The sequence below is a fragment of the Pleurodeles waltl genome, chromosome 8, assembly GCF_031143425.1.
Source record: "Pleurodeles waltl isolate 20211129_DDA chromosome 8, aPleWal1.hap1.20221129, whole genome shotgun sequence".
Lineage (NCBI taxonomy): Eukaryota > Metazoa > Chordata > Amphibia > Caudata > Salamandridae > Pleurodeles > Pleurodeles waltl.
Genome location: NC_090447.1, coordinates 24,951,582 through 24,977,582, shown reverse-complemented (window position 1 = coordinate 24,977,582; position 26,001 = coordinate 24,951,582). Strand labels below are relative to the sequence as shown.

The following is a 26,001-nucleotide window of genomic DNA, read 5'->3' as shown; positions in this document are numbered from 1 at the left end:
GCTAATGTATCCACCAGAAAAGTCGTTACCGAAGGTAAGTAACTCGTTCTTTTGCACTGACACAGAGAGCAGTCCATCTAATAGACGGTGAGCATCACCCAGGAAAATAGCAGTTTTCATTTCCTCCTCCTTAATTCCCTGCATTGCATCTCTTAAGGTGTACTAGTGCTTGTCATTTTGTGGCCAGTTTGATTCTGTAGGATACTTATGGCTACACCCCACGACTACTAGCTGCAGTAGGGTGATCTGTTGGTTACCCTGATAAACCCTACACTGCTCCTGTATTATGGGGTCAGTGCTAAGAGTACAAAACTTAGAAGTGTCTCCTATATCTAACATTAAGCTCCTGTATCAAATAATCGCACCATCGATGTAAGTTATGTTTCCACGAATCTCTGCTTGAAACTGTCTATGATATCACTGACTTCCTGTTGTGTATAATCTTGTAGGGAGTGTATCTCAAACACCCTTACTCCACAAGTTTTGTCTGGTATTGTCCATCTAAATATAGGCTGTGCACAACCAATTTCTGTTTGTCTGGCTCAAGCTGGCCCCAACCTTTTTTTATCTCTGGAATCCAAAAAATCTGTGGTTTCCCAGATATTGGCATCCCAGATTTTTGGATCCCAATTTAACCCTCCTTTAGCAATAGCTAATAGCAATAGCTAAATTAACTTTCTTTTGATTGACTCTACCCCTACGTTTAAGATATCTGAACAGCTGCCTTTTGTGCGACAGATTGATAAGTATCCACTTTATCCTGCAATAACGTATTCTGACAAGACAGCATGGTTACGTTATTTTTAGCATCAACTAGCTGCTTCTCCAATTGCTGATTTTCTTGTTTCTAACTGTGCACATTTTTCAGGCATTTTTCTATAAACAGATAACAGGATCCCGTCTGCCTAAAATAGATAAATCACATCCCCGTTCTACTGGCACTTTCTGTAAAAAGAGTAAAACAGTTTTTGGTTCAGCATCAATAAGACATCCGCCCCAGTTTTCACATACTCCTGCTCCACAATACCATTAATTCGCAAGAACATCATATGATGCTTGTTCCCACCCTGGTATGTCATTTGGACCTTGGAAACTGCCTTTGACTTTTTGCCAAACATTTCTCACTTTTAAATCTTTCACGAAGAACGAAGCTAAAGAATGCAAAGAATGCAGCACTCTTAGGTGGTCATTACAACCCTGGCGGACGGTGTTAAAGCGGCGGTAAGACCGCCAACAGGCTGGCGGTAAAAGAATTGGAATTATGACCGTGGCGGAAACCGCCAACAAAGACAGACACTTTAACACTCCGACCGCCACGGCGGTACAAACAAACAGTGCGGCGGTCACTGCCAAAAGACAGGCGGAAGACAATGTACCGCACACAGTATCACAACCTACCAATCCGCCACCTTTTACGGGGCGGATTCACCGCGGATAAAAACACGGCGGAAACAGCCCTTTCAAAGGGAAAACGCTCACCTCTACACACTCCACGAGGAAGGAGGGCACCATGGAGCCGGTATTCCATATTCTGCCAGCGCTAGTCTTCCTGCTCCTCTGCGAGGATCATCATCGCCGGCGGCGAAGACCATGGTGAGTACTGCACCTACGACATAGGGGAGGGGGAGGCAAAAACACAGGGACACACACAACCAACATCCCAACCCCCACCCCGACCGTCACCCACTACAACACAAACACCAATGCATATCTATACATTACAGTAACACCCCCTAGCCCCCCCGGAAGAATGCAAAGACAAAAGGAAATGAGTGGAACCATTGTAATATATCAAAATACAGTAAGCAAATATATACATATATATATATACACAATAAACACAATATACACCTCGATTAGTAGTGCAGGTATTGCACCATTCATAGTCCGTGGACCACTGGGCCCAAAATGCATGGGCGAGGCCCACACAAGATACCCGATCCAAACGGAGAGAACACTGCAGGGGCATCAGATCGAAATACAACAGGCACCTCAGGGGGAAGGGAAGGGGGGGCACCTCAGCTGGATGAGTGCACCACGCCAGATCCACGAGGGGGCTCCATGCCCATTGATGTATCCTGGGGAGTGCAAAGCCACAGTCTCTCAAGTCTCTACAGTGGGTGGGTTGCCCATTGTTCAATCCTGGGGAGTGCAAAGCCACAGTCTCTCAAGTGGATCCAGGTCTCCACTGGTTCTGGAGGGGGACTGGTGCCCAGAGTGCTTCATCCTGTGTAGGACAGACGGAGTGGATGCTGTTCTCCACTGGTTCTGGAGGGGGACTGGTGCCCAGAGTGCTTCATCCTGCCAAGGACAGATGGAGTGGATGCTGTTCTCCACTGGTTCTGGAGGGGGACTGGTGCCCAGAGTGCTTCATCCTGTGCAGGACAGACAGAGTGGATGCTATTCTCCACTGGTTCTGGAGGGGGACTGGTGCCCAGAGTGCTTCATCCTGCCAAGGACAGACGGAGTGGATGCTGTTCTCCACTGGTTCTGGAGGGGGACTGGTGCCCAGAGTGCTTCATCCTGTGCAGAACAGACGGAGTGGATGCTGTTCTCCACTGGTTCTGGAGGGGGACTGGTGCCCATAGTGCTTCATCCTGTGCAGGACAGACGGAGTGGATGCTTGTTCTCCTCTGGTTCTGGAGGGGGACTGGTGCCCAGAGTGCTTCATCCTGCCAAGGACAGACAGAGTGGATGCTGTTCTCCACTGGTTCTGGAGGGGGCTGGGGCCCATAGTGCTTCATCCTGTGCAGGACAGACGGAGTGGATGCTGTTCTCCACTGGTTCTGGAGGGGGACTGGTGCCCAGAGTGCTTCATCCTGCCAAGGACAGACGGAGTGGATGCTGTTCTCCACTGGTTCTGGAGGGGGACTGGTGCCCAGAGTGCTACATCCTGCCAAGGACCTACGAAGTGGATGCTGTTCTCCACTGGTTCTCGAGGGGGACTGGTGCCCTGAGTGCAGCACACACCCTGTGACGGTCCCAGTTGCGTCACTGCCCCTGCCGCAAAGGGGCTAGCGGTGCTTTGCATGGCGTTCTTTGCCCTGTTCAGCGGTCCTTGGCCTGTTCAGCGGTGCTTGAGTTGCCAGTGTCAGACCTGTTCAGCTGTGCTTTCCATGGCGGTCTTTGCCCTGTTCAGCGGTCCTTGCCAAGGCGGTCCTTCATTGCCCAGCAGGGCTGTGGCTGGCGGTCCTTCATGGGTCAGCTGGGCTGTGGCTTGCGGGGCCCTCCTGGCCAGCTGGGCTGTGGCTGGCAGTGGCCTCCTGGGCAGTGACTCTGGCGGTGGCCTCCTGGGCAGTGACTCTGGCGGTGGCCTCCTGGGCAGTGACGATGAGGCTGGCGGTGGCCTCCTGGCCAGTGACTCTGGGGCTGGCGGTGGCCTCCTGGGCAGTGACGATGAGGCTGGCGGTGGCCTCCTGGCCAGTGACTCTGGGGCTGGCGGTGGCCTACTGGGCAGTGACGATGAGGCTGGCGGTGGTTTCCTGGCCAGTGACTCTGGGGCTGGCGGTGGTCTCCTAGGCAGTGACTCTGGGGCTGGCGGTTGCCTCCTGGGCAGTGACGATGAGGCTGGCGGTGGCCTCCTGGCCAGTGACTCTGGGGCTGGCGGTGTCCTCCTGGGCAGCAGGGATGATGGCGGTCTTCTCTGCTGTGCTGCTCCTCCCAGACTTTGGAGATTTCTTCTGCCCCTTCCCCACCTTAGGAGTCACAGCTGAGTCGACACTCCCCCGGGACCCCTGTGAGCGGCTTTGCTGGCTGGAGTCTTCCCCCTCTCCCGCCGGGCACTGTCCAACTTCTGGTGCTTCACAGGGTGGGGACTGGCTGTGCTGTGGCTCCGTGCCACACTGGCTGGCCTGGTGGCCGGTGCACTCCACATACATGTAACAACAGGCACCACTGGTCCCGGAGATTTTTGGGTTGAGGTGCTAGTACAGGACCTATGAGTTGGACAGGGGGGGGAATAGGTTAAGGGTGGACAGGAAAAGTTTTTGGGAGACACTGGAACGGGTAGCTGGAGGGGGTTTGGGAGTGGAGGAAGAGGTGGTGGTTGTAGGAGGTGTAACCTTTGTGGATTTGGGTGCAGGTGAATGGGCTGGAGGCTGTCGTGAGGTGGATAGCTGTTGAGTGGGCGTGTGCCTGCATTTGTGTATCTTCGGAGGGGGCGTCACAGACACACTGGGAGAGGACACAGGGGACGTGGAAATGGTAGTGGAGGTGGTGACTGCACGTGAGCGGGGTGTGGTGGTGGGTGTGCTGGTGCGGGACGTAGTGGCTGTAGTGGTAGTGCATGCAGGTGTGAGTGTAGACGAGACTAGGAGGGAGGAGGGAGACGAGGAGGAGGGGGACACAGTGGAGGCAGTGGATGTTGGTGTTTCTGTATGTGTGTGATGCTTGCGTGAGTGCCTGTGGGATGTGTGGTGCTTATGTTTGCCTGAGCTTCCCTTGTGTGGTGAGGTGTGTGCAGGCTGGTCTGATGGTGTGCTTGGGATAGGCTGGGGTACAGGGGATTGGGTCTGGGTGGAGGAAGTTGGAGGGGGGAGGCTAGACACAGGGACAATGGCTGCCATCAGTGCTGAGGCCAGAGTTTGCAGGGTTCGATGAAGGGCAGCCTGACCAGAATGAATGCCCTCCAGGAATGCATTTGTGTGTTGCAACTCCCTTTCTACACCCTGGATGGCATTCAAAATGGTAGACTGCCCAACAGAGAGTGACCTGAGGAGGTCAATGGACTCCTCACAGAGGGCAGCAGAGGTGACAGGGCAGGGGCTGAGGTGCCTGGGGCGAAGGTGATGCCCACCCTCCTGGGTGAGCGGGCACGGAGCGAAGGCTGAGGGGCTGCTGGCAGGGCAGTGCTGGTAAGGAGGGTGGCGGCTGTACCTGTAGAAGTGGGGGGCACAGATGTTGCCGCCACCACAAGGGAGCTCCGATCGGAGGATGAGTCCATGTTGCTGGTTGCAGATCCTGTGACCGCCTTGGTGCTCCCCTCGCCCTCCGTCCCACTGGTGTATTCTGAGTCCGTGGTGTGGCCCTCCATGGCCATGTGGGATGCAGCTCCCTCGTGCTCCGGTGTACTGTACCTCCGCCTGATGATGCTAATGCACACAAGAACAGGGAGACCACAAAAAGAGGGGAGACGACAGAAGAAAGACAGGTTGAGTGCATGGCTTACCGCTACCGTTGGTGGACAATACACACACAGCAGCCCCCTGCACTACGTCGCGCTGTTGGGCTCTACAGATGCAATTCCTGGGAAATGGCCTACATGGCTATGGACGACATCTGCACACATAGATGACACAGGGGCATGAATACCTGTACTTGGCACTCTACAGAGGTGGGGTGGGGTGCCACATGGCCTGCATTACGGAGGGGCCTAGCCTACAGAACTCGCCCTGGCCTAGGGAAACCCACAGCCCTCCTCCCCCACCCAGACACCTTCACTGTGCGCAAAGTCCGCTGAATGATAATGTACTCACCCCCTTGTGTCTGCTGTGATGTCCTCAAGCGCCCATCCAGCTCAGGGTAGGCCACCGCCAGGATCCGGAACATCAGGGGGTTATGGTTCGACGGGCACCCCTCCCACGTTGGGACGCCATCCCCAGCTGAGCCTCCGCCGTCTTCTTGCTCCAGCGGCGAATGTCCTCCCATCTTTTCTGGCAGTGGGTGCTCCGTCTGTGGTGGACCCCCAGGGTCCGGACGTCCTTGGCGATGGCACGCCAAATATCCTTCTTCTGGTGGACGCTGACCTACATGACATGTACAGGGGAAGAAGAGAAGTCATTACCAACTGCAACGTCAATGTGAGTGGCCCACATCCCTACCCTTGCCATGTGGCACATGCATTCACAGTCCTTCATGCATGCAGAACTGTGCCCCCTTCCTTCTTACAACCAGCCCTCTCCACACAGGCATAGCCCATACAACATGTTCCCTGTGTACTTACCTGTTGGTCAGGAGGACCGTAGAATAGCGTGTACAGGGGGAGGACCCCGTCGACGAGCTTCTCCAACTCCTCTGCAGTAAAGGCAGGGGCCCTTTCCCCAGACGCACGAGCCATTGTCTCTTCTAGACCGAGGTCACAGCAGCACTTGCAGTGTAGGTCCTCTCCTGTCGAAGATCAGGTATCGAGTGATTGAACAGATCGAAAATGGCGGTCACGTCCGTGGCGGTGCGTACCATCACTGCCAGCGTACATCGTCATTGGCTCCTGGGACCCATAGGGTCCAATGTTAGCCAATGCAGCATTGCGCCGCGGTCTTCGACCGCCTACCGCGACGGTGTACAACGCCAGCGCAGTTACCTCACATCCCATTGTCCCAGTTTAGAGGTCAGACAGCCGCTATTTCAGAGGCCCACATGGCCTAATTACCAACTGTGTCACACATACCTAGGCCTTGTCTCACAAGACAAATACAGGCCACATTTTGTGTATGAATGGTGTTCTGTGTAGACTGTGGGTACATACCTCTGAGTTGTTTGACTCTGTGGCCGTTGTTGTCCTCCATAGGCACCGTCCGCTGGGACATGTGAGGAGATGGCGGAATCCTCCGGTGTACCGACCGCTGGTGGACCTGTCGACAATGGAGGAAAGAAGTTTGATCATCACCTACAGGTTTGACCGTGCCACAATCCAGGAACTGTGTACCCAGTTGGAGCCTGACCTGATGTCAGCAATCCGCCATCCCACAGGAATCCCCCCTCAAGTGCAGGTGCTATCAGTGCTCCATTTCCTTGCAAGTGGGTCATTTCAAACAACAGTGGCCATGGCATCAGGGATGTCCCAGCCTATGTTTTCCAACATGTTGTCCAGAGTGTTGTCTGCCCTTCTGAAACACATGCAGAGCTATATCGTTTTCCCTCAGGTGGAGGACTTGCCTACAGTGAAAGGTGACTTCTATGCCATGGGACATATCCCCAACATCATAGGTGCCATTGATGGGACCCATGTAGCTCTGGTCCCCCCCCCACAGGAGTGAACAGGTGTACAGGAACCGGAAGAGTTATCATTCCATGAATGTACAGATGGTATGTTTGGCAGACCAGTACATCTCCCAGGTAAATGCTATGTTCCCTGGCTCTGTGCATGACGCCTACATCCTGCGGAATAGCAGCATCCCTTATGTGATGGGTCAACTCCAGAGGCACCGGGTGTGGCTATTAGGGGACTCTAGTTACCCCAACCTGTCATGGCTACTGACCCAAGTGTGGAATCCCAGGACCAGGGCAGAAGAACGCTACAATGAGGCCCATGGGCGGACTAGGAGGGTGATCGAACGCACCTTCGGTCTCCTGAAGGCCAGGTTCAGGTGCCTCCATATGACAGGTGGTTCCCTATTCTACTCACCAAAGAAGGTGTGCCAGATCATCGTGGCCTGCTGTATGCTTCACAACTTGGCTTTGCGACGCCAGGTGCCTTTTCTGCAGGAGGATGGTCCAGATGGCGGTGTTGTGGCCGCTGTGGAGCCTGTGGACAGTGATGAGGAGAAGCAGAGGAGAGGAAGAAGACATTGACAACAGGGACTCAGTCATCCAGCCATATTTCCAGTGACACACAGGTGAGAAAACATTCCTGCCTACTACAAGTACTTTAACACTTCTACCTCTATCCTGTGTGTCGATTTCAACCAGTATATGGTCACTGAGTTGTACATTTTCCTTACTGTTTCACAGGTGTGGTTTCCAATGTGCGTCATCTGCTTAGATTCCTCATGGACTTGAGATGTGTGACATAGGTATGTTGACATTACATTTGAAAAAGCATTTTGTCACTTTCATTGCTAATACACAATTTTGAAATCACAGACTGACTCCAGATTGTTTTGTGCTTCAGAGTCCAGTCTATTAGTCTCACAGGTGCATTGCCCATATGGGCATAATAAGTGGAGCTGGGGCAGTTCCAATATAGACAGGGTTACAAAGTGGGACAGTGGTTTGACAATGAGGGTGGTCTCATTTCTTGGCGGGGGTCTTGGCATCGTGCTCTGTCTTGTTCCTGGATCTCAGGGACCGTTTGCGGGGTGGTTCTCCGTCTGCGGGGGGGTGCTGGTGTGGTGGTCCTGTGGCGGTGCCTCCTGTCCACTAGCGCCGGCGGAGGTGGTGGGCAGTTCATCGTCCATGCTAGTGTCAGGGGCCCCTTGTAGTGCCACAGTGTCCCTCCTGGTGTTAAGTATTTCCTTCAGCACCCCTACGATGGTGCCCAGGGCGGAGCTGATGGTTCTAAATTCCTCCCTGAACCCCAAATACTGTTCCTCCTGCATGCGCTGGGTCTCCTGAAACTTGCCCAGGACCGTTGCCATTGTCTCCTGTGAGTGGTGGTATGCTCCCATGATGGAGGAGAGGGCCTCGTGGAGAGTGGGTTCCCTTGGCCTGTCCGCCACCTGTCGCACGGCAGCCCTCCCAGTTCCCCTGTGTTCCTGTGCCTCCGTCCCCTGGACCGTATGCCCACTGCCCCCAGGTCCCTGTTGTTGTTGGGGTGGTGGGTTATCCTGGGTTCCCTGTAGTGGTGGTCACACAGCTGATTGACGTGTCAAGGGGACGGAGGTATGGGCCCGCTGGGTGGGTGCTGTGCTGGTGTTACCAGAGGGTGGAAGGTCTGTGGTGGGCTGTGCCTGTGTGAGGGGAACCGACTGTCCCGAGGCCCACGATTGTCCGGGCTGGTCATCTGGATACAGTTGGACAGAGCTGCTGTCATCACTGTGGGCCTCTTCTGTGGGTGGGGTGGAGATGTCTGGACCCTCCTGTCTGGTGACGTTGGGTAGTGGTCCTGCAGGGGTATAAAAGCATGATTATTGCATCTGTGTTTGTCATGGTGTGCAATGGGTGGGTGACCGTGTACCCCAGTTCTAGCATTCCTGTGTGGGGGCTTGTGTGATGATGGTTGAGGGGGGTGTTATGGGTATGTGCAGTGGGCATGCTTTAGTAATGGGTGTCCATGCTTTGTTGTGTCATGCAGGGCTTGGTGTTGGGATGTGTGGTTTGTGTTATTAGTACATTTGTGAGGAGTTGGAGTGATAGGGGAGGGGGTGAGGGTGGGGGTCTGTGATAGCATGCAGGTAGGGTGGGGGATATGATAGTTAAAGGTTTGACTTACCAGAGTCCATTCCTCCACCAACTCCTGCGAGGCCCTCAGGATGCAGAATCGCCAAGACCTGCTACACCCTTGTTGTTAGTTGTGGGGGAGGAGGTGGGGGTCCGCCGCCAGTCCGCTGTACCGCCAGGTGTTGTCTTGAGACCACGGAACGCCCCTTCCCCCGTAGGTCGTTCCACCTCTTCCTGATGTCGTCCCGATTTCTTGGGTGCTGTCCCACTGCGTTGACCCTGTTGACTATTCTTCGCCATAGCTCCATCTTCCTAGCTATGGAGGTGTGCTGCACCTGTGCTCCAAATAGCTGTGGCTCTACCCTGACGATTTCCTCCACCATGACCCTGAGCTCCTCCTCCGAGAACATGGGGTGTCTTTGCCGTGGTGTGGGTGATGTGTGCGGTGGTGTGTGGTGATAAGTGTGGTGATATGTAGTGGTGTGTGGTGTTTTGTGCATGGAAGTTGTGTGGGTGATGGTGTTGAGTGCCTGTGGCTGCTAGTTTGTGGATGGTGGTGTCTCTCTCTGGCCTTCTTTCGGAATTTTTGGTCGTAGGGGTTTGTGGGTGATGTGGGTGTGTGTTTTATATTGTATTGAGTGTGTGGGAGTGGTGTGTGTATGTGTATCAGGTGTGTGTATTTGGAATTGTCCAATGTGGCGGTGTTTTGTAGAAGTGTGTGTATTTTGAGCGCGGCGCTGTGTACCGCCAATGGAATACTGTGGTTGAAAGACCGCCGCGTGGATTCGTGGGTCGTGATAGCATGGGCGTATTTCTGTTGGCGTGACGGTGGAGATTTTGTTTTCGGCAGTTTATCACTGACGTTTGGTGTGGCGGACTTGTGTGGGTGTCTGAATTTTGTCGGATTTTGAGATGTGGTTCATAATAGCTGTGGCGGAATTCCGCGGCCGCGGCGGTGTGTTGGTGGTCTTCTGCACGGCGGTAAGCAGCTTTTACCGCCAATGTTGCAATGACCACCATAGTCTGAGTAAGGAATTTATTAAGGCACTTCACGAATGCAGTATAACACGTGCAAATACTAAAATAATCACAGCAGTTGAATAATGATAGGCAGAAAAAGTGCAATATGTCAATGAATATGTATGCTGTAAAAAAATAAAATAAAAAAAATATATATATATACATATATATATATATATATAGATTCACACAGCAAAGCAAGATAATTAGGAATTAAAATGCATCACCATGGGGGTTGACTTCTTCATCCTTGCCAACATCAATCCGAGGCGTCCTAGACGGCCTAGGAAGTAGAAGATTTTTCCAACATGGGATATTTTACCCTGAACCGTGCGTCCACATTCAGAAGAACTCCTTCTAAGTCAGTGCCAAGCCTCCCCATCTTATATACCTTAAACAAACCCAAGAGGAAGGTTCTGCCAACCTCCTCCTTCCTTGGCTTAAGTTATGAAATTCAAGTGCTGTCTGTATGGAAAACATGAAAAGGAACGGGCCTTGCCCCGATGCGCATTCCTGAGACGGAGAAGCTGTACTTTTCCTTGATACAAACATTCCTGGAGCCGAAGCCTTCTCTTATCATGTACCTTCCACATCCCCTAAGTTTTTTCCCAACACAATGTAATCTTGTGGTAGGAAGGAGAGCAGTAATATGTTCTCTGTAGAAAACAAGCTGTGCGTGGAAAAATCCCTACGTCACCAATGTGACGGCATCTGGAGCTAAGCTAAGCAGAAAATGGAGTCTATGGTCAAAATGGAGTCAGTCGTCAAAACGCCATCAGTGGTTAAATGCAGATAGCATTACATCTGGTCTCACAGTAGTTGGTAACAGTGGGAGGAGGTGTGATGCAATACGTTTGGCAAGAATCTTATTATCTATATGGATCATGGACAGTGGGCGTTATGAATTGCAACGGTGGGGATCCTTGCCAGGTTTAAGGATTGTGACAATGAGGGCACAAGGACGGTGGTAAAGTACCAGTGGAAAGCGATTCCTCATACATGGCTAGGAGATGTGGAGTAATCAAGGGGGTAAACTTTTTTATAGAAAGTATCATTCAAGCCATCAAGGCCTTTCACCTTATCTGCAGGCATAGCGGTGATAATCCTGACGACCTCTTCGAAGGTTTCACTGAGATACCCTCTATGGCCATCATCAAGCCATAGGAGTTGAAAAAGGCCAAAAAGTCCAAGGACTCTGGGTTTTGGCGAGTCCATCAGAGAGATGAGAAAAAATCAGTCATAGCTGTTTGTGCAGCTTCCATACCAGTGTGTACATTGGAATGGTCATCTTGAATCACTGTAACATTACACAGCAGGTGCTCCGCCGGTTTTCCGCCGATGCCTGCGTAAAGAAATTAAAGATGAGCTTGTACATTCTTCTCCAGCTTGTTCTTTGAAGGAATTAATGGATCAATCTATGAACATCGAATATAGACTTGGAGAGCACAAGATGGAGAGACGTAGAACGCAAGCTCCATACCAGTCTGGTACCCTTCGTGCTAGCAGTCGACAAACGGAAGATATTCCAATCCGAAGCCTCTCCACCTCCCCCTGAAGAACCCATGCAGATAGATCTGGTTCGTGGGCCATTGACGGAGTCAGAAAGTGAGGAACGATGACAAAAGGGACTTTGTCTGTACTGTGGTAAGTCTGGCCACCTGATCCGTAGTTGTCCGGTACGTCCCTCAAGACCTGCGGAAAACGCCAGCTCCCGTCCCCTGTAAGCAGGAAGGAGACGGGAGGAGCTGAAGTACCATCAATATTTTCCTCCAAATAAAGCATATCCACCCTGTTTATCCTCTCAGTCAAGTTACAAAGTTCACAAGATCAAGAAGAACACCTTCTGGCTCTCCTTGTTTGTGGAGCCAGTGGACTCTATCTGGATGAGACCTGGCTACGAGTAAAGGAATTCCCTACATTCTTAAAGAGACTCCTGAGCAGGTTCATACAGTGGATGGCTCTCCGTTAACCTCAGGACCCGTGGTGGCCTCAACTCCTACTCTTTGTTTGACATTTGGGGGGCATCAAGAACATGTTGCCCTTGATCTCATAGCCTCACCAAACCACATCATGATTTTGGGAATACCCCGGTTAGCCCGACACAACCCCTAAATCAATTGGGAAACAAGATCTATATCCCTAACGTCTTCATTTTGTCAACAGAATTGTTACTTCACTACTTCTTATTGGACTCAAAAAAAGGTCCTTTCAGTCCACTAAGGACAACACTAACTCTATCAATATGATCCAGGGAGTTCCAGATTGTTATCAGGAATATATCAGGATTTTTCAGAAACCTAGTAATCCTATTTTGCCGCCTCATCGCAGTTATGACTGTTCTATTCCTTTAATTCCTGATGAAGTCGTCCCCTTGGGTCGAATGTATTCTCAGACAGACCAAGAAAAGAAGGTGCATAAGGAATATTTAGACGATAACTTACACAACGGTTTGATTGCTCCTTCCACATCCCCTGCTGGGGCTCCTCTCTTCTTCGTCCCAAAGAAGACTGAGGATCTGCGTCCTTGTGTTGACTTTGGTGAACTCAACAGAATAACGATTAAGGATCGAAATCCGCTGCCTTTAATCAGAGATATATTGGATGCCATTCAAGGAGCCAAGATGTTTACCAAATTAGACTTACGGGGTGCCTATCATCTCCTTCGGATCAATGAAGGAGATGAATGAAAGACAGCTTTCCGTACCCCTTTTGGGCACTGTGAGTACTGTGTTATGCCTTTTGGACTGACCAACGCTCCTTCCGTTTTTCAATGATTTATGGATTCGGTGTTCTCTGATGTACTCAACCAACATGTACTCATTTATTTGGATGATATCTTGATATATTCCCGTGATCCTGAGCAACATATAGATCATATCCTGCAAGTCCTGGAAAGACTCAAGAAAAACCAAATGTTTTGTAAACCTGAGAAGTGTGAGTTCCATAAATCTGAAGTAAAGTATTTAGGGTTCTGTATTAATCAACACAGAATATCCATGGATCCTGACAAGGTCAGTGCCGTTTTAGATTGGTCTTCTCCAACGTCCATTAAGGAAACGCAATGTTTCCTTGGTTTATCAAACTTTTATCATCAGTTTATTAAGAACTTTGCCCACCTACAAAGTTTCATAACACAAACAATTAAGAAACAGAACCTGAAGAAGGGTTTCGTTTGGACCAAGGATGCTGAACGCATGTTTCAAGAATAGAAGACAGCCTTTACCCAAGCACCCATGTTGCATCATCCTGACAATACCAAGAAATTTATTGTTGTGACTGATGCCTCAGACAGCTATTGGGGCTGTTCTGCTGCAGAAACAAGACAATTATGGATTGGAACATCCTATCTTTTATCTGTCTCATATCCTATCAGAGTCTGAACACAATTATTCTGTACTGGAACCAGAACTACTCGCTCTCAAAGTAGCTTGTAAAGAATGGAGGCATTTCTAGATGGGTTCCAGAGAGCCTTTTGAAGCCAGGACTGATCATCGTAATCTCCAATGTCTTTGGAGTCTTCAGTGTCGCAACAGTCGTCAGGCTCAATGGGCTTTCTTCTTTAGCCAGTACGATTTCGTGATCACGTACATACCTGGTTCCCAGAATTCAGTGGCAGATGCCTTATCCCGCAGATATCCTGACATAGCCCAGAACTCCTCTCCACATCTTATTGAGTCTAGCAGAATCATCGGAGCTACTCAATCTTTTCTAGAACGCGTTCAATCCGAGTACCAGTTTCTGTCTGCTTCAGAATGGGATAGAGTGATTCCTTTTTTGCAGAAGAAGGACAACTACTTCTATCATCAACATGCTCTTTTCCTACCTACCAAGAAAGTGCAGACAGAAGCTCTACAAATGTGCCATGATTCTCCTATAGCCGGTCATCGAGGTATCAGGAAAACCCAGGAGCTGCTTCAGCAATCTTTTTGGTGGCCTTCACTTAAGACAGACACTTAAACCTATGTGTCAGCATGCCCAGACTGTGCTCAGACTAAGACACCCCGAACTAAGCTGGCAGGTTTATTAAGACCTTTACCGGTTCCTTCCGCTCCCTGGTGTACTCTATCCACGGATTTCATATGCTCTCTACCTACCTCCTCTGGTAACCAAGTAATCATGGTGACCGTAGAGTTTGGGTACACGCTGCACAGAGGAGTTAACCAGGCTCACAGCTCCAGACACAGTATCAACAACAGTGGAGGAGTAACGGTGGTCTCCGAGCGATGGACTGCTATAAGATCCAGGTGTTGGCCGTCCCGCTGTCCAGGGCAGGATCCGGCCAGCCCCCACCAACATCTCATTCACAGCCAAGTGTCCTGAAGGTTCAGTGCTACCAGAGACCCGGCCATACCCTGAACCACACAGGAGGGCATGAGCAGGTCAGGGAGGCTCTCCTGGATATTGCAAGTGTGGGATAAGTGCCTGGCAGGTGTAGAAGACGGCCCAATTCCCAAGTCCAGGTGGGTCACAGGTGGGTCGCAAGGAGTCCACCGCTGAAACAGGTTACACCCAGCCAGCACAGACCCCACCACACCCCAGCAGCCTAGGGGGACGAGCAGGTCCACACAGATCTCCCAGCGCTGGAAGGGTCAGGCCACCAATCAGAAGGGTTCAGCACAGGAATTAGCCAGGGGAGTGGGGGAGACTGCGCTGCAGCCAATTTTTGCTTGTTTTATTGTGCAGGAGGTAGGCAGACAGGGCCGGGGATCAATGCAGTATAAACAGCAGCTCTCGCATATCACACGCAGAAGATCTGATGTGTGTCTCAGACGGTCCACACTCACTTCACTGGGCTCAGCAATCCAAAAAGTAAGGCTCCCTCTAGGGCCCCTGCCGCTTGATTAGCACAGCGTGGGCACGCCATAAATCACTGTGCAGAGTTTGTGGCAGATCCAGTCTCCCATGTCAGTCTTAATTTCCAACCCACAGCTTGGGCCGCAACTGGACCCTGGTATTCATCAGCGGGTCAGGGAGGCAGCTCTCTTACCAGGTTGCCGTAGGAAGGGCCTCACCCGATCACCACCGGGGATGAGCCCCGGGTAGTGGCTACCCAGGACTCCTCAGTAGATCGCAGCGGGCCAGCCCGCCTGGCGCAGAACTCTGCCCTGCTGGGCGCCAGCGATCTACGTAGCATCATGACAGGCAGTACTCCTCACCAGGTGGCTAACTTCTTGGCCAACGAGCTCACGCAGGACCGATTGGGTGTGGGCCATCTCACATCACTACTCAGCGGGGGGAGGGGCAGCAGATCTAATCACACCACGTCTAGGCCACTGCAACGCCCACCCAGAGGGCTGCCGGTGCCAGCAGCATCAATAGCAGCCCAGGCCCAAGCTGCTCCACGCAGCAGTCTTTATGCCTTAGGGCCAAACTGGCAGATTGGGAGAGCCTTGGTAGCAGCCCGTAACAGGTGAGTGCTAGATAAGCCCGGGGTGCACGATATCCCCCAGATTGCAGGATAAGGAGCGGCTTACTGTCTCAGGCCAGCAGAGCCTCAGCAGAGTGAGGCTATCGTGCTGCCTGTCTATCTGGCTCCCCTGTTAACCGATCTCTGCTTACAACTTTAAAAATTCATATCTCCGGTTCCCCTTATTGGATGTTTTGTCTTTTTTGTTTATTAAGCTTTACTGTATATTGATAATTTGTTTTGGGATTTTTATTGTTTTGCGTTCAACTTTATTACATTTTTAATATTGCATACATTTACACATTGCCTTCAAGTTAAACCTGATTGTTCAGTGCCAGATCAAGTTAACTTAGTGACTTTCGTGGTTCACCTTGACTGTGATTATTATTTGATATCGTTACTTACCTCCCTGAACTAATAACCTGTTTCTTTAGAGGGATGCCCAGAGGAGTTTGTTGCTTGGTGTTCTTCCCAGCATATCCAATCCTTACAGGGCCAGTTGTCTTATGTTCTCTTTTACTCCCTGCCTCTAGCCCATGTAGGCCTTGCTGTGTCAACAAATAATGGTTATTTGGTGGCCTTACTGACTTTTCTTTGATTGCTTAATCACCCATCTCTATTTAAATCATCAGTTGTGATGCTTTTTATTTAAGGGCTGGCCCACAGGTTGCTGCTCAAACTGTGATGCCCCATTGGGACATCAATCTGATTTTCACTTGATGTGCACTCCATTCGAGCCAATGCATAGTTATCCTCCAATGTTGCTTACTTTAAAAAACTTTTTTTGTTTGGGATCATGTCTTCTCGTTACGTCAATGAGCTGCAAACATTTTCTATATAGTATCTCTACACCTCCTTTTTCCTGCACAAGTTAATGCTAAGGACCAAGGCAGCATTCCTCCCAAAAGCTGTAACAACCTTCCACATTGGGCAGTCTATCACCCGGCTAATGTTCCACGCTCCTCGTCATCCATCCAAAGAGTTAGAAAGACTCCATCGCCTGCACCCAAAGAGAGCGCTAAGTTTCTACATAGACTGCACCAAGGGTCACAGGATGAACAATCAGGTCTTTGTGGGTTTTTCTGGCCCAAAGAAGGGAAGAGCAGAAACTGACCATCTCCAGATGGATTATCCTTTAAGTAAATATTTTCTAAGGATTGATCAAGAAACAGACCTTGCAAGGCCTGTGGGTTCATTCCTTCAGAGCCAAAGCGACTGGCATGTGGAATGCCCATTTTGCCATTTGCCAAGCTGCAACGTGGGCATCATTTCACATGTTCATGACGCACTACTGCTTTGATAGGGCTGGTGGGGTGGTATTAAGCCCATTCGGTCCTGTAGGATTTCCTGGCCAGCGTTATTGCACAGATCCACAACCTGGGGAGGTAGTGTATTGGTATCTATTCACAAGGTAAGAAATCTGCGGTTAGAAGTATCCATCAGAAGAACAAGTTACTTTCCTTCTGTAACGCTATTTATGGTGGATACTCTATCTAAACACAGTTCTATGAGCTAGACTCCTTTGTTCCATACTAAAAAATTCAAGTTGGAGATCTTCTCATTGGCACAAACAGATCACTGAAGGCTAAGCATCTGATGGAGCAGACAAATATCAGAAAGAAACCCGTCGATGTGCAGAAGTGGCGGTTACATTATGGCCACAACATCACTTCCAGGCTGGGACAGACCCAATGCAAACTCCACCTACTGGCACATAAGAAAAATGTTGGCAAAAATTTCCGGATCCAGCCTGGCACCTGAGGGGTAATCACAAGGTGAGGAATGTGCGGTTAGATACAGTATCCACCAGAAAGGGCATTACTGAAGGTAAGTAACTTGTTCTTTCCTCTTTTTTCCAACCATCATAGCAATCTATCACTGGGGCCAAAACAAGGCTAAAAGGCACCAAAGAGGATCATGCAGATCCAATGTACTACTCAGCAGTGGCAGAAGTCTGCTTACTGATCCAGTGACTCACTCTCATATGCTGTTCCTAGTTCTGGTTCCTAAAGCATCTTATATGAAGCAGGGAGCTAGTCATGGTGTACCTCGACTGGGAGCTCCAGTTTGCCAGTGGCCCTCTATGTCCAGGTGCTCACACTTCTCCAACCCCACAACAGGAGATCATCGGTGCCTCCTAGAGTGCAACACGCCTCTCCCTCAGGTAGCTACAGCATGTGTGCGCCAGCACTAGTTACAGATTCTCTGTGCCACTGCATGTGCTGCAGAGAGGACGAGGTCCAGACAAGGGAGCCCCAACTTGATAATGCTCTTTTGCCCAATGCCTTGATGGTCACTCTTTTGTCCCCAACTCTGAGAATCATACAGCAGCTCCCTGACTCCCAAAGGGTCATGATGGATAGATAAACAGGGACCAAATCAGGACCGCCCTGTAAGCGTGGCCATCTTGGGCCCTGGTCGTCCCCATCCCACATGAAGGCAATGTATGGGGCTTGCGACACAACTTATCCAAAGCCAGTCATAATTATTGAAATAAATTGTTGGCTTTCGTGTGAGTATAGACATTGGGTTATAATTTGTTTTGCCTGTCAAATTAATCAGTTGCTTTTGTATTTTTAAGGCTTGTCCTATAATGAGGATACATGCTCCGCTAAAGGGATGGACCCAACTAAGTCAAAATGCCCTTACAACGATGGCGCTGGCAAACCAGTCTTTCCAGAAGGCCTGACAATTGTTCTGCAATGTTTATACATGTTTTTTGCCAACATTCTTCTGCTAAATCTCCTTATTGCAATTTTCAGGTGAATATACTATTGATTTTTCACACCCTACTTTTTTTTCTTTGTTTCAGACTCTCTTCTATTTCTCTCAATTTTTCATTATTAATTAACCCCTTTCCTTTATACCTGTTGTACACCTATGCTTGTCCCTACATCAGTTTGCTCGCTGTATGGTACCCCTTTGTGTTTTTTTAACCAACTGAAATTGAGGGAGTGTGAAATATATGATTCAGCTTTAGTATAATGCAAAATCATATGGTGGACCAACACGATGTAAAAAAACAAAAACAATGATGCAGCAAGATTTTTCGAGAGGGTATGTACTCAGAAGACAGCAAATTATTTTGTTTGTTCAGTTAAGGGTGCTTTAACATTTAGAAACCTAAAAAGAGAATCAAAGATACAACTTAACCCCTTCGCTGCCAGGCCTTTTCCCCCTCCTGTGCCAGGCCTTTTTTTGCCTATTCGGGGCAGTTCGCGCTTAGGCCCTCATAACTTTTTGTCCACATAAGCTAACCAAGCCAAATTTGCGTCCTTTTTTTCCAACATCCTAGGGATTCTAAAGGTACCCAGACTTTGTGGGTTCCCCTGAAGGAGGCCAAGAAATTGGCCAAAATACAGTGAAATTTTCGTTTTTTTCAAAAAAATTGGAAAAAGTGGCTGCAGAAGGAGGCTTGTGGTTTTTCCCCTGAAAATGGCATCAACAAAGGGTTTGTGGTGCTAAACTCAGCAGCTTCCCAGCTTTCAGGAACAGGCAGACTTGAATCAGAAAACCCAATTTTTCAACACAATTGTGGCATTTTACTGGGGCATACCCCATTTGTGCAATTTTTTGTGCTTTCAGCCTCCTTCCAGTCAGTGACAGGAATGGTCATGAAACCAATGCTGGATCCCAGAAACCTAAACATTTCTGAAAAGTAGACAAAATTCTGAATTCAGCAAGGGGTCATTTGTGTAGATCCTACAAGGGTTTCCTACAGAAAATAACAGCTGAAAAAGAAAAATATTGAAATTGAGGTGAAAAAAACATAAATTTTTCTCTACGTTTTACTCTGTAACTTTTCCCTGCAATGTCAGATTATCGAAAGCAATATACCGTTACGTCTGCTGGACTCCTCTGGTTGCGGGGATATATAGGGTTTGTAGGTTCATCAAGAACCCGAGGAACCCAGAGCCAATAAATGAGCTGCACCCTGCAGTGCGTTTTCATTCTATACCGGGTATACAGCAATTCATTTGCTGAAATATAAGGAGTAAAAAATTGCTATCAAGAAAACCTTTGCATTTCCAAAAAGGGCACAAGATAAGGTGTTGAGGAGCAGTGGTTATTTGCACATCTCTGAATTCCGGGGTGACCATAGTAGCACGTGAATTACAGGGAATTTCTCAAATAGATGTCTTTTTTACACACACTCCTATATTTGGAAGGAAAAAATGTAGAGAAAGACAAGGGGCAATAGTACTTGTTTTGCTAATCTATGTTCCCCCAAGTCTCCCGATAAAAATGGTACCTCACTTGTGTGGGTAGGCCTAGCGCCCGCGACAGGATATGCCCCAAAACACAACGTGGACACATCACAGAAAACAGAGCTGTTTTTAGCAAAGTGACTACCTGTAGATTTTGGCCTCTAGCTCAGCCGCCACCTAGGGAAACCTACCAAACCTGTGCATTTCTGAAAACTAGAGACCTAGGGGAATCCAAGGAGGGGTGACTTGTGTGGCTCGGACCAGGTTCTGTTACCCAGAATCCTTTGCAAACCTCAAAATTTAGCTAAAAAAACACATGTTCCACACATTTCTGTGGCAGAAAGTTCTGGAATCTGAGAGGAGCCACAAATTTCCTTCCACCCAGCGTTCCCCCACGTCTCCCGATAAAAACGATACCTCACTTGTGTGGGTAGGCCTAGCGCCCGCGACAGGATATGCCCCAAAACACAACGTGGACATATCACAGAAAACAGAGCTGTTTTTAGCAAAGTGACTACCTGTAGATTTTGGCCTCTAGCTCAGCCGCCACCTAGGGAAACCTACCAAACCTGTACATTTCTGAAAACTAGAGACCTAGGGGAATCCAAGGAGGGGTGACTGGCGGGGCTCGGACCTGGTTCTGTTACCCAGAATCCTTTGCAAACCTAAAAAATTGGCTAAAAAAACACATGTTCCTCACATTTCTGTGGCAGAAAGTTCTGGAATCTGAGAGGAGCCACAAATTTCCTTCCACCCAGCGTTCCCCCACGTCTCCCGATAAAAATGATACCTCACTTGCGTGGGTAGGCCTAGCGCCCGCGACAGGATATGCCCCAAAACACAACGTGGACATATCACAGAAAACCGAGCTGTTTTTAGCAAAGTGACTACCTGTAGATTTTGGCCTCTAGCTCAGCCGCCACCTAGGGAAACCTACCAAACCTGTACATTTCTGAAAACTAGAGACCTAGGGGAATCCAAGGTGGGGTGACTGGCGGGGCTCGGACCTGGTTCTGTTACCCAGAATCCTTTGCAAACCTAAAAAATTGGCTAAAAAAACACATGTTCCTCACATTTCTGTTGCAGAAAGTTCTGGAATCTGAGAGGAGCCACAAATTTCCTTCCACCCAGCGTTCCCCCACGTCTCCCGATAAAAATGATACCTCACTTGCGTGGGTAGGCCTAGCGCCCGCGACAAGATATGCCCCAAAACACAACGTGGACATATCACAGAAAACAGAGCTGTTTTTAGCAAAGTGACTACCTGTAGATTTTGGCCTCTAGCTCAGCCGCCACCTAGGGAAACCTACCAAACCTGTACATTTCTGAAAACTAGAGACCTAGGGGAATCCAAGGAGGGGTGACTGGCGGGGCTCGGACCTGGTTCTGTTACCCAGAATCCTTTGCAAACCTAAAAAATTGGCTAAAAAAACACATGTTCCTCACATTTCTGTGGCAGAAAGTTCTGGAATCTGAGAGGAGCCACAAATTTCCTTCCACCCAGCGTTCCCCCACGTCTCCCGATAAAAATGATACCTCACTTGCGTGGGTAGGCCTAGCGCCCGCGACAGGATATGCCCCAAAACACAACGTGGACATATCACAGAAAACAGAGCTGTTTTTAGCAAAGTGACTACCTGTAGATTTTGGCCTCTAGCTCAGCCGCCACCTAGGGAAACCTACCAAACCTGTACATTTCTGAAAACTAGAGACCTAGGGGAATCCAAGGAGGGGTGACTGGCGGGGCTCGGACCTGGTTCTGTTACCCAGAATCCTTTGCAAACCTCAAAAATTGGCTAAAAAAACACATGTTCCTCACATTTCTGTGGCAGAAAGTTCTGGAATCTGAGAGGAGCCACAAATTTCCTTCCACCCAGCGTTCCCCCACGTCTCCCGATAAAAATGATACCTCACTTGCATGGGTAGGCCTAGCGCCCGCGACAGGATATGCCCCAAAACACAACGTGGACATATCACAGAAAACAGAGCTGTTTTTAGCAAAGTGACTACCTGTAGATTTTGGCCTCTAGCTCAGCCGCCACCTAGGGAAACCTACCAAACCTGTACATTTCTGAAAACTAGAGACCATGGGGAATCCAAGGTGGGGTGACTGGCGGGGCTCGGACCTGGTTCTGTTACCCAGAATCCTTTGCAAACCTAAAAAATTGGCTAAAAAAACACATGTTCCTCACATTTCTGTTGCAGAAAGTTCTGGAATCTGAGAGGAGCCACAAATTTCCTTCCACCCAGCGTTCCCCCACGTCTCCCGATAAAAATGATACCTCACTTGCGTGGGTAGGCCTAGCGCCCGCGACAAGATATGCCCCAAAACACAACGTGGACATATCACAGAAAACAGAGCTGTTTTTAGCAAAGTGACTACCTGTAGATTTTGGCCTCTAGCTCAGCCGCCACCTAGGGAAACCTACCAAACCTGTACATTTCTGAAAACTAGAGACCTAGGGGAATCCAAGGAGGGGTGACTGGCGGGGCTCGGACCTGGTTCTGTTACCCAGAATCCTTTGCAAACCTAAAAAATTGGCTAAAAAAACACATGTTCCTCACATTTCTGTGGCAGAAAGTTCTGGAATCTGAGAGGAGCCACAAATTTCCTTCCACCCAGCGTTCCCCCACGTCTCCCGATAAAAATGATACCTCACTTGCGTGGGTAGGCCTAGCGCCCGCGACAGGATATGCCCCAAAACACAACGTGGACATATCACAGAAAACAGAGCTGTTTTTAGCAAAGTGACTACCTGTAGATTTTGGCCTCTAGCTCAGCCGCCACCTAGGGAAACCTACCAAACCTGTACATTTCTGAAAACTAGAGACCTAGGGGAATCCAAGGAGGGGTGACTGGCGGGGCTCGGACCTGGTTCTGTTACCCAGAATCCTTTGCAAACCTCAAAAATTGGCTAAAAAAACACATGTTCCTCACATTTCTGTGGCAGAAAGTTCTGGAATCTGAGAGGAGCCACAAATTTCCTTCCACCCAGCGTTCCCCCACGTCTCCCGATAAAAATGATACCTCACTTGCGTGGGTAGGCCTAGCGCCCGCGACAGGAAACGCCCCAAAGCGCAACGTGGACACAACCAAAATTTTTGAAGAAAACAGTGCCTACCTGTGGATTTTGGCCTGTAGCTCAGCCGGCACCTAGGGAAACCTACCAAACCTGTGCATTTCTGAAAACTAGAGACCTAGGGGAATCCAAGGAGGGGTGACTTGCGGGGCTCGGACCAGGTTTTGTTACCCAGAATCCTTTGCAAACCTCAAAATTTGGCCAAAAAAACACTTTTTCCTCTCATTTCTGTGGCAGAAAGTTCTGGAATCTGAGAGGAGCCACAAATTTCCTTCCACCCACCATTCCCCCAAGTCTCCCGATAAAAATGATACCTCACTTGTGTGGGTGGGCCAGGTGCCTGCAACAGAATAAGGCCCAAAACCTGAAGAGATAGAAGGGAGAGGTATTTTTGCAATATATCATTTTGATGTGTGCACATACGTCCGTGATGTGCCAAACACTAAAATAGTGAAAAGAAACACACTTAGGTTATGTGAAGAAGACCCCTCACCCACCAACCAAGTTGGTGGCATGCTTCATCATCGGGGTCCCACCCGAGGCACCTAGCGTGTCACAGGTGTGCTGCGACGCCTGATTACAGCGGAGCAGGTTTTGTCATTTTTTACAACACATACTGGTTGGATTTGGCACGAGGGTGAGTGATGGTTCAGTGGATCAAATTTTATTAACAAGAGATTTCACAAAAATGAAATGCACTGCTAATAACTGAAAGGCAAAAAAGTGAACCAATGACTCACAGCTCGTGAGCTGTAAAGCCGCGACAAGGCACCAACCGCTTTACAGTCCATTCACACACCTTTCATACATGACACGCACAAGACCATTCACACCGCCAGCCACGGGCCCAGCACATTACAACACTCACATCGACAGACCGCGCCACTCAAGGGCCCATCACTTACATACGCCCACATGCCTGATACAAGAATCACACCAGCTGATGGGAGTGTGGACTGCCGTTTGGCTGGCACCGCCAGCCAAGCGCCACCCCACGCACACCGCCAGCCAAGCGCCACCCCACGCACACCGCCAGCCAAGCGCCACCCCACGCACACCGCAATCACTTTTTTTAATTTATAAACAACAAATAAACTACTAATTATAAAATAGGCACTAAACTACAAACACAAAACCTCAAACTAAATACACGACAGATGCCAACCGTGAAACATATGAAAATATAAAACAGACAGCTTACGCTCACGGTATTTCCCAAAAGTTTTTCCTTGTGTGGTAACTTCTAAAACAGCTGGGCACACACAGCCCAGGCTTTGAAGGGCATTCGGGGCAGTACATCCGGCTCTCCCTCCGGATTGATCTCCGGGCACATACTCTACATTTCTTTGTGGGCATGTCTTTTTTGGGAGTGGGAGGAATGTGATCTGGAAAGTGCCGATCTTTCAATCTAGCCACATCCTCCACCACTTCTACTCTAGGAACTCTTGCCGGTTCCACCACAATAAGGCTTTCTATCACCGACTCCTGAAATTTAACAAAAGTCATCCTTGACTCAGGTGAACAATCCTTGTATACAATAAAGGCATTAAAAGTTGCCAAATGAAATAAATGTAGGGCCAACTTTTTATACCACACATACGACTTACGAAGAGCAGTGTAAGGTTCCAACCTCTGATCTACTCTATCAACACCACCCATGTGCCTATTGTAGTCCAAAATGCACGCAGGTTTGCGCACTTCCGCAACCTGACCCCAAACAGCCACAGGGGAAGTACTCTCATCGTGGATGGTCGATAGCATGTACACATCCCTCCTGTCTGAAAATTTCATAGCTAACAGCTCATTATTCCGCAAGGCACTGCACTGTCCCCTCTCAAGTTTTTTACAGACAAGCTCCCTTGGATAGCCTTTGCGGTTAGAACGGATTGTGCCACAAGCAACAGTGTCCACCCTAAACAACTCCTTGAACAACTGCACTCCAGTGTAGAAATTATCTACGTACAAATGGTGACCTTTGTTAAACAGCCGTCTAGCAAGTTCCCACACAATTTTTCCGCTAACTCCAAAAGTGGCCGGACAACCAGGAGGGTCAATACTGGAATCCCTACCAGTGTAGACCCGGAAATTATAAACATATCCTGTACTGCTTTCTGACAGCAGATACAATTTAATCCCATACCGTGCCCTCTTACTAGGGATGTACTGCTTAAAAACTAAACGCCCCTTGAAAAGGACCAAAGACTCGTCCACACTTATCTCTTTGCCTGGAACATAGACCTCTGAAAACCGATCCACAAAATGATCAAGGACAGGCCTAATCTTAAAAAGGCGGTCACAATCAGGGTGATCTCGTGGCAAGGCTAAAGCATTGTCTACAAAATGCAGCATACGAAGAAGAAGCAAATACCGATTACGTGTCATAGTTGCAGGAAATATAGCAGTTGCCATCAAGGGACTAGTAGACCAATAAGAAGCCAGTGACGGCTTCCTGATCAACCCCATCAAAAAAGTCAAACCTAAAAACCTTTTCATCTCTTCCAGATATGTGGGAACCCAATGAGTAGCTCTAGACTGAGGCTTAAGTCTGGCAGCGTTGTCCCGCAAATATTGCTCTGCATACACATTTGTCTGCTCCACAATCTCTTCCAAAAATACATCGTCCATAAACAAGTGAAAGAATTGGACAGGCAGAAAGTTTTCCGTATTAACTCTACACCCTGGGAGACCAGTAAATGCAGGTAACTGTGGCTGCTCCATGTTTGGGGCAATCCAGGTGTCAGGTCTTCCAATGGGAAACCCTGCAGCCCCAGGCTGCTGCACTCTTGGCACATCAATGTCCTCCTCTAACACAGGCCCTTCATCTGCACTGAGAGTAGCTTCCTCATCAGAAGAATGCTCTTGGACAGAAAACTCACTTCCAGAATCTCCTGCTTCCTCCTCTGCCTCAGATGCAGAGTCAGTGTCGTAATCATGGTCTGAAGACGACTCAAAGAGCATGCGAACAACCTGCTGAGCGGTCACTTTGAGGCTAGCCATGATCCTAACAACAAATGGATTGCCAACAACAACTAGCACTAAAATAAGTAATGAACAAAGTGTAGCTTTATCACAAAGAGTTATGTACTACAAAAAACTATACCACACAGTTGCCTGAAATAGCTACTCACCAAGCAACTACTCTGCAATCACCAATGATATCCCACTAAAAAGAAAAAAGAAAAAAGCAATTTAGACATATGACAACACAAACACCACTGTGCTCAAATCTAAGGACAATGTCAAACACACAA

General features: G+C 49.1%; 1 protein-coding gene across 1 annotated transcript in view; it reads left to right on the top strand.

Annotated features, from left to right (window-relative positions):
• Positions 1–26,001, top strand: part of LOC138249319 (transient receptor potential cation channel subfamily M member 2-like) — a 1,037,937-nt gene that overhangs the window by 903,807 nt on the left and 108,129 nt on the right. Inside the window, exon 28 of the mRNA XM_069203278.1 lies at positions 18,044–18,224. Coding sequence (XP_069059379.1) covers positions 18,044–18,224 — 181 coding nt within the window. The remainder of the gene's footprint in view (positions 1–18,043; positions 18,225–26,001) is intronic.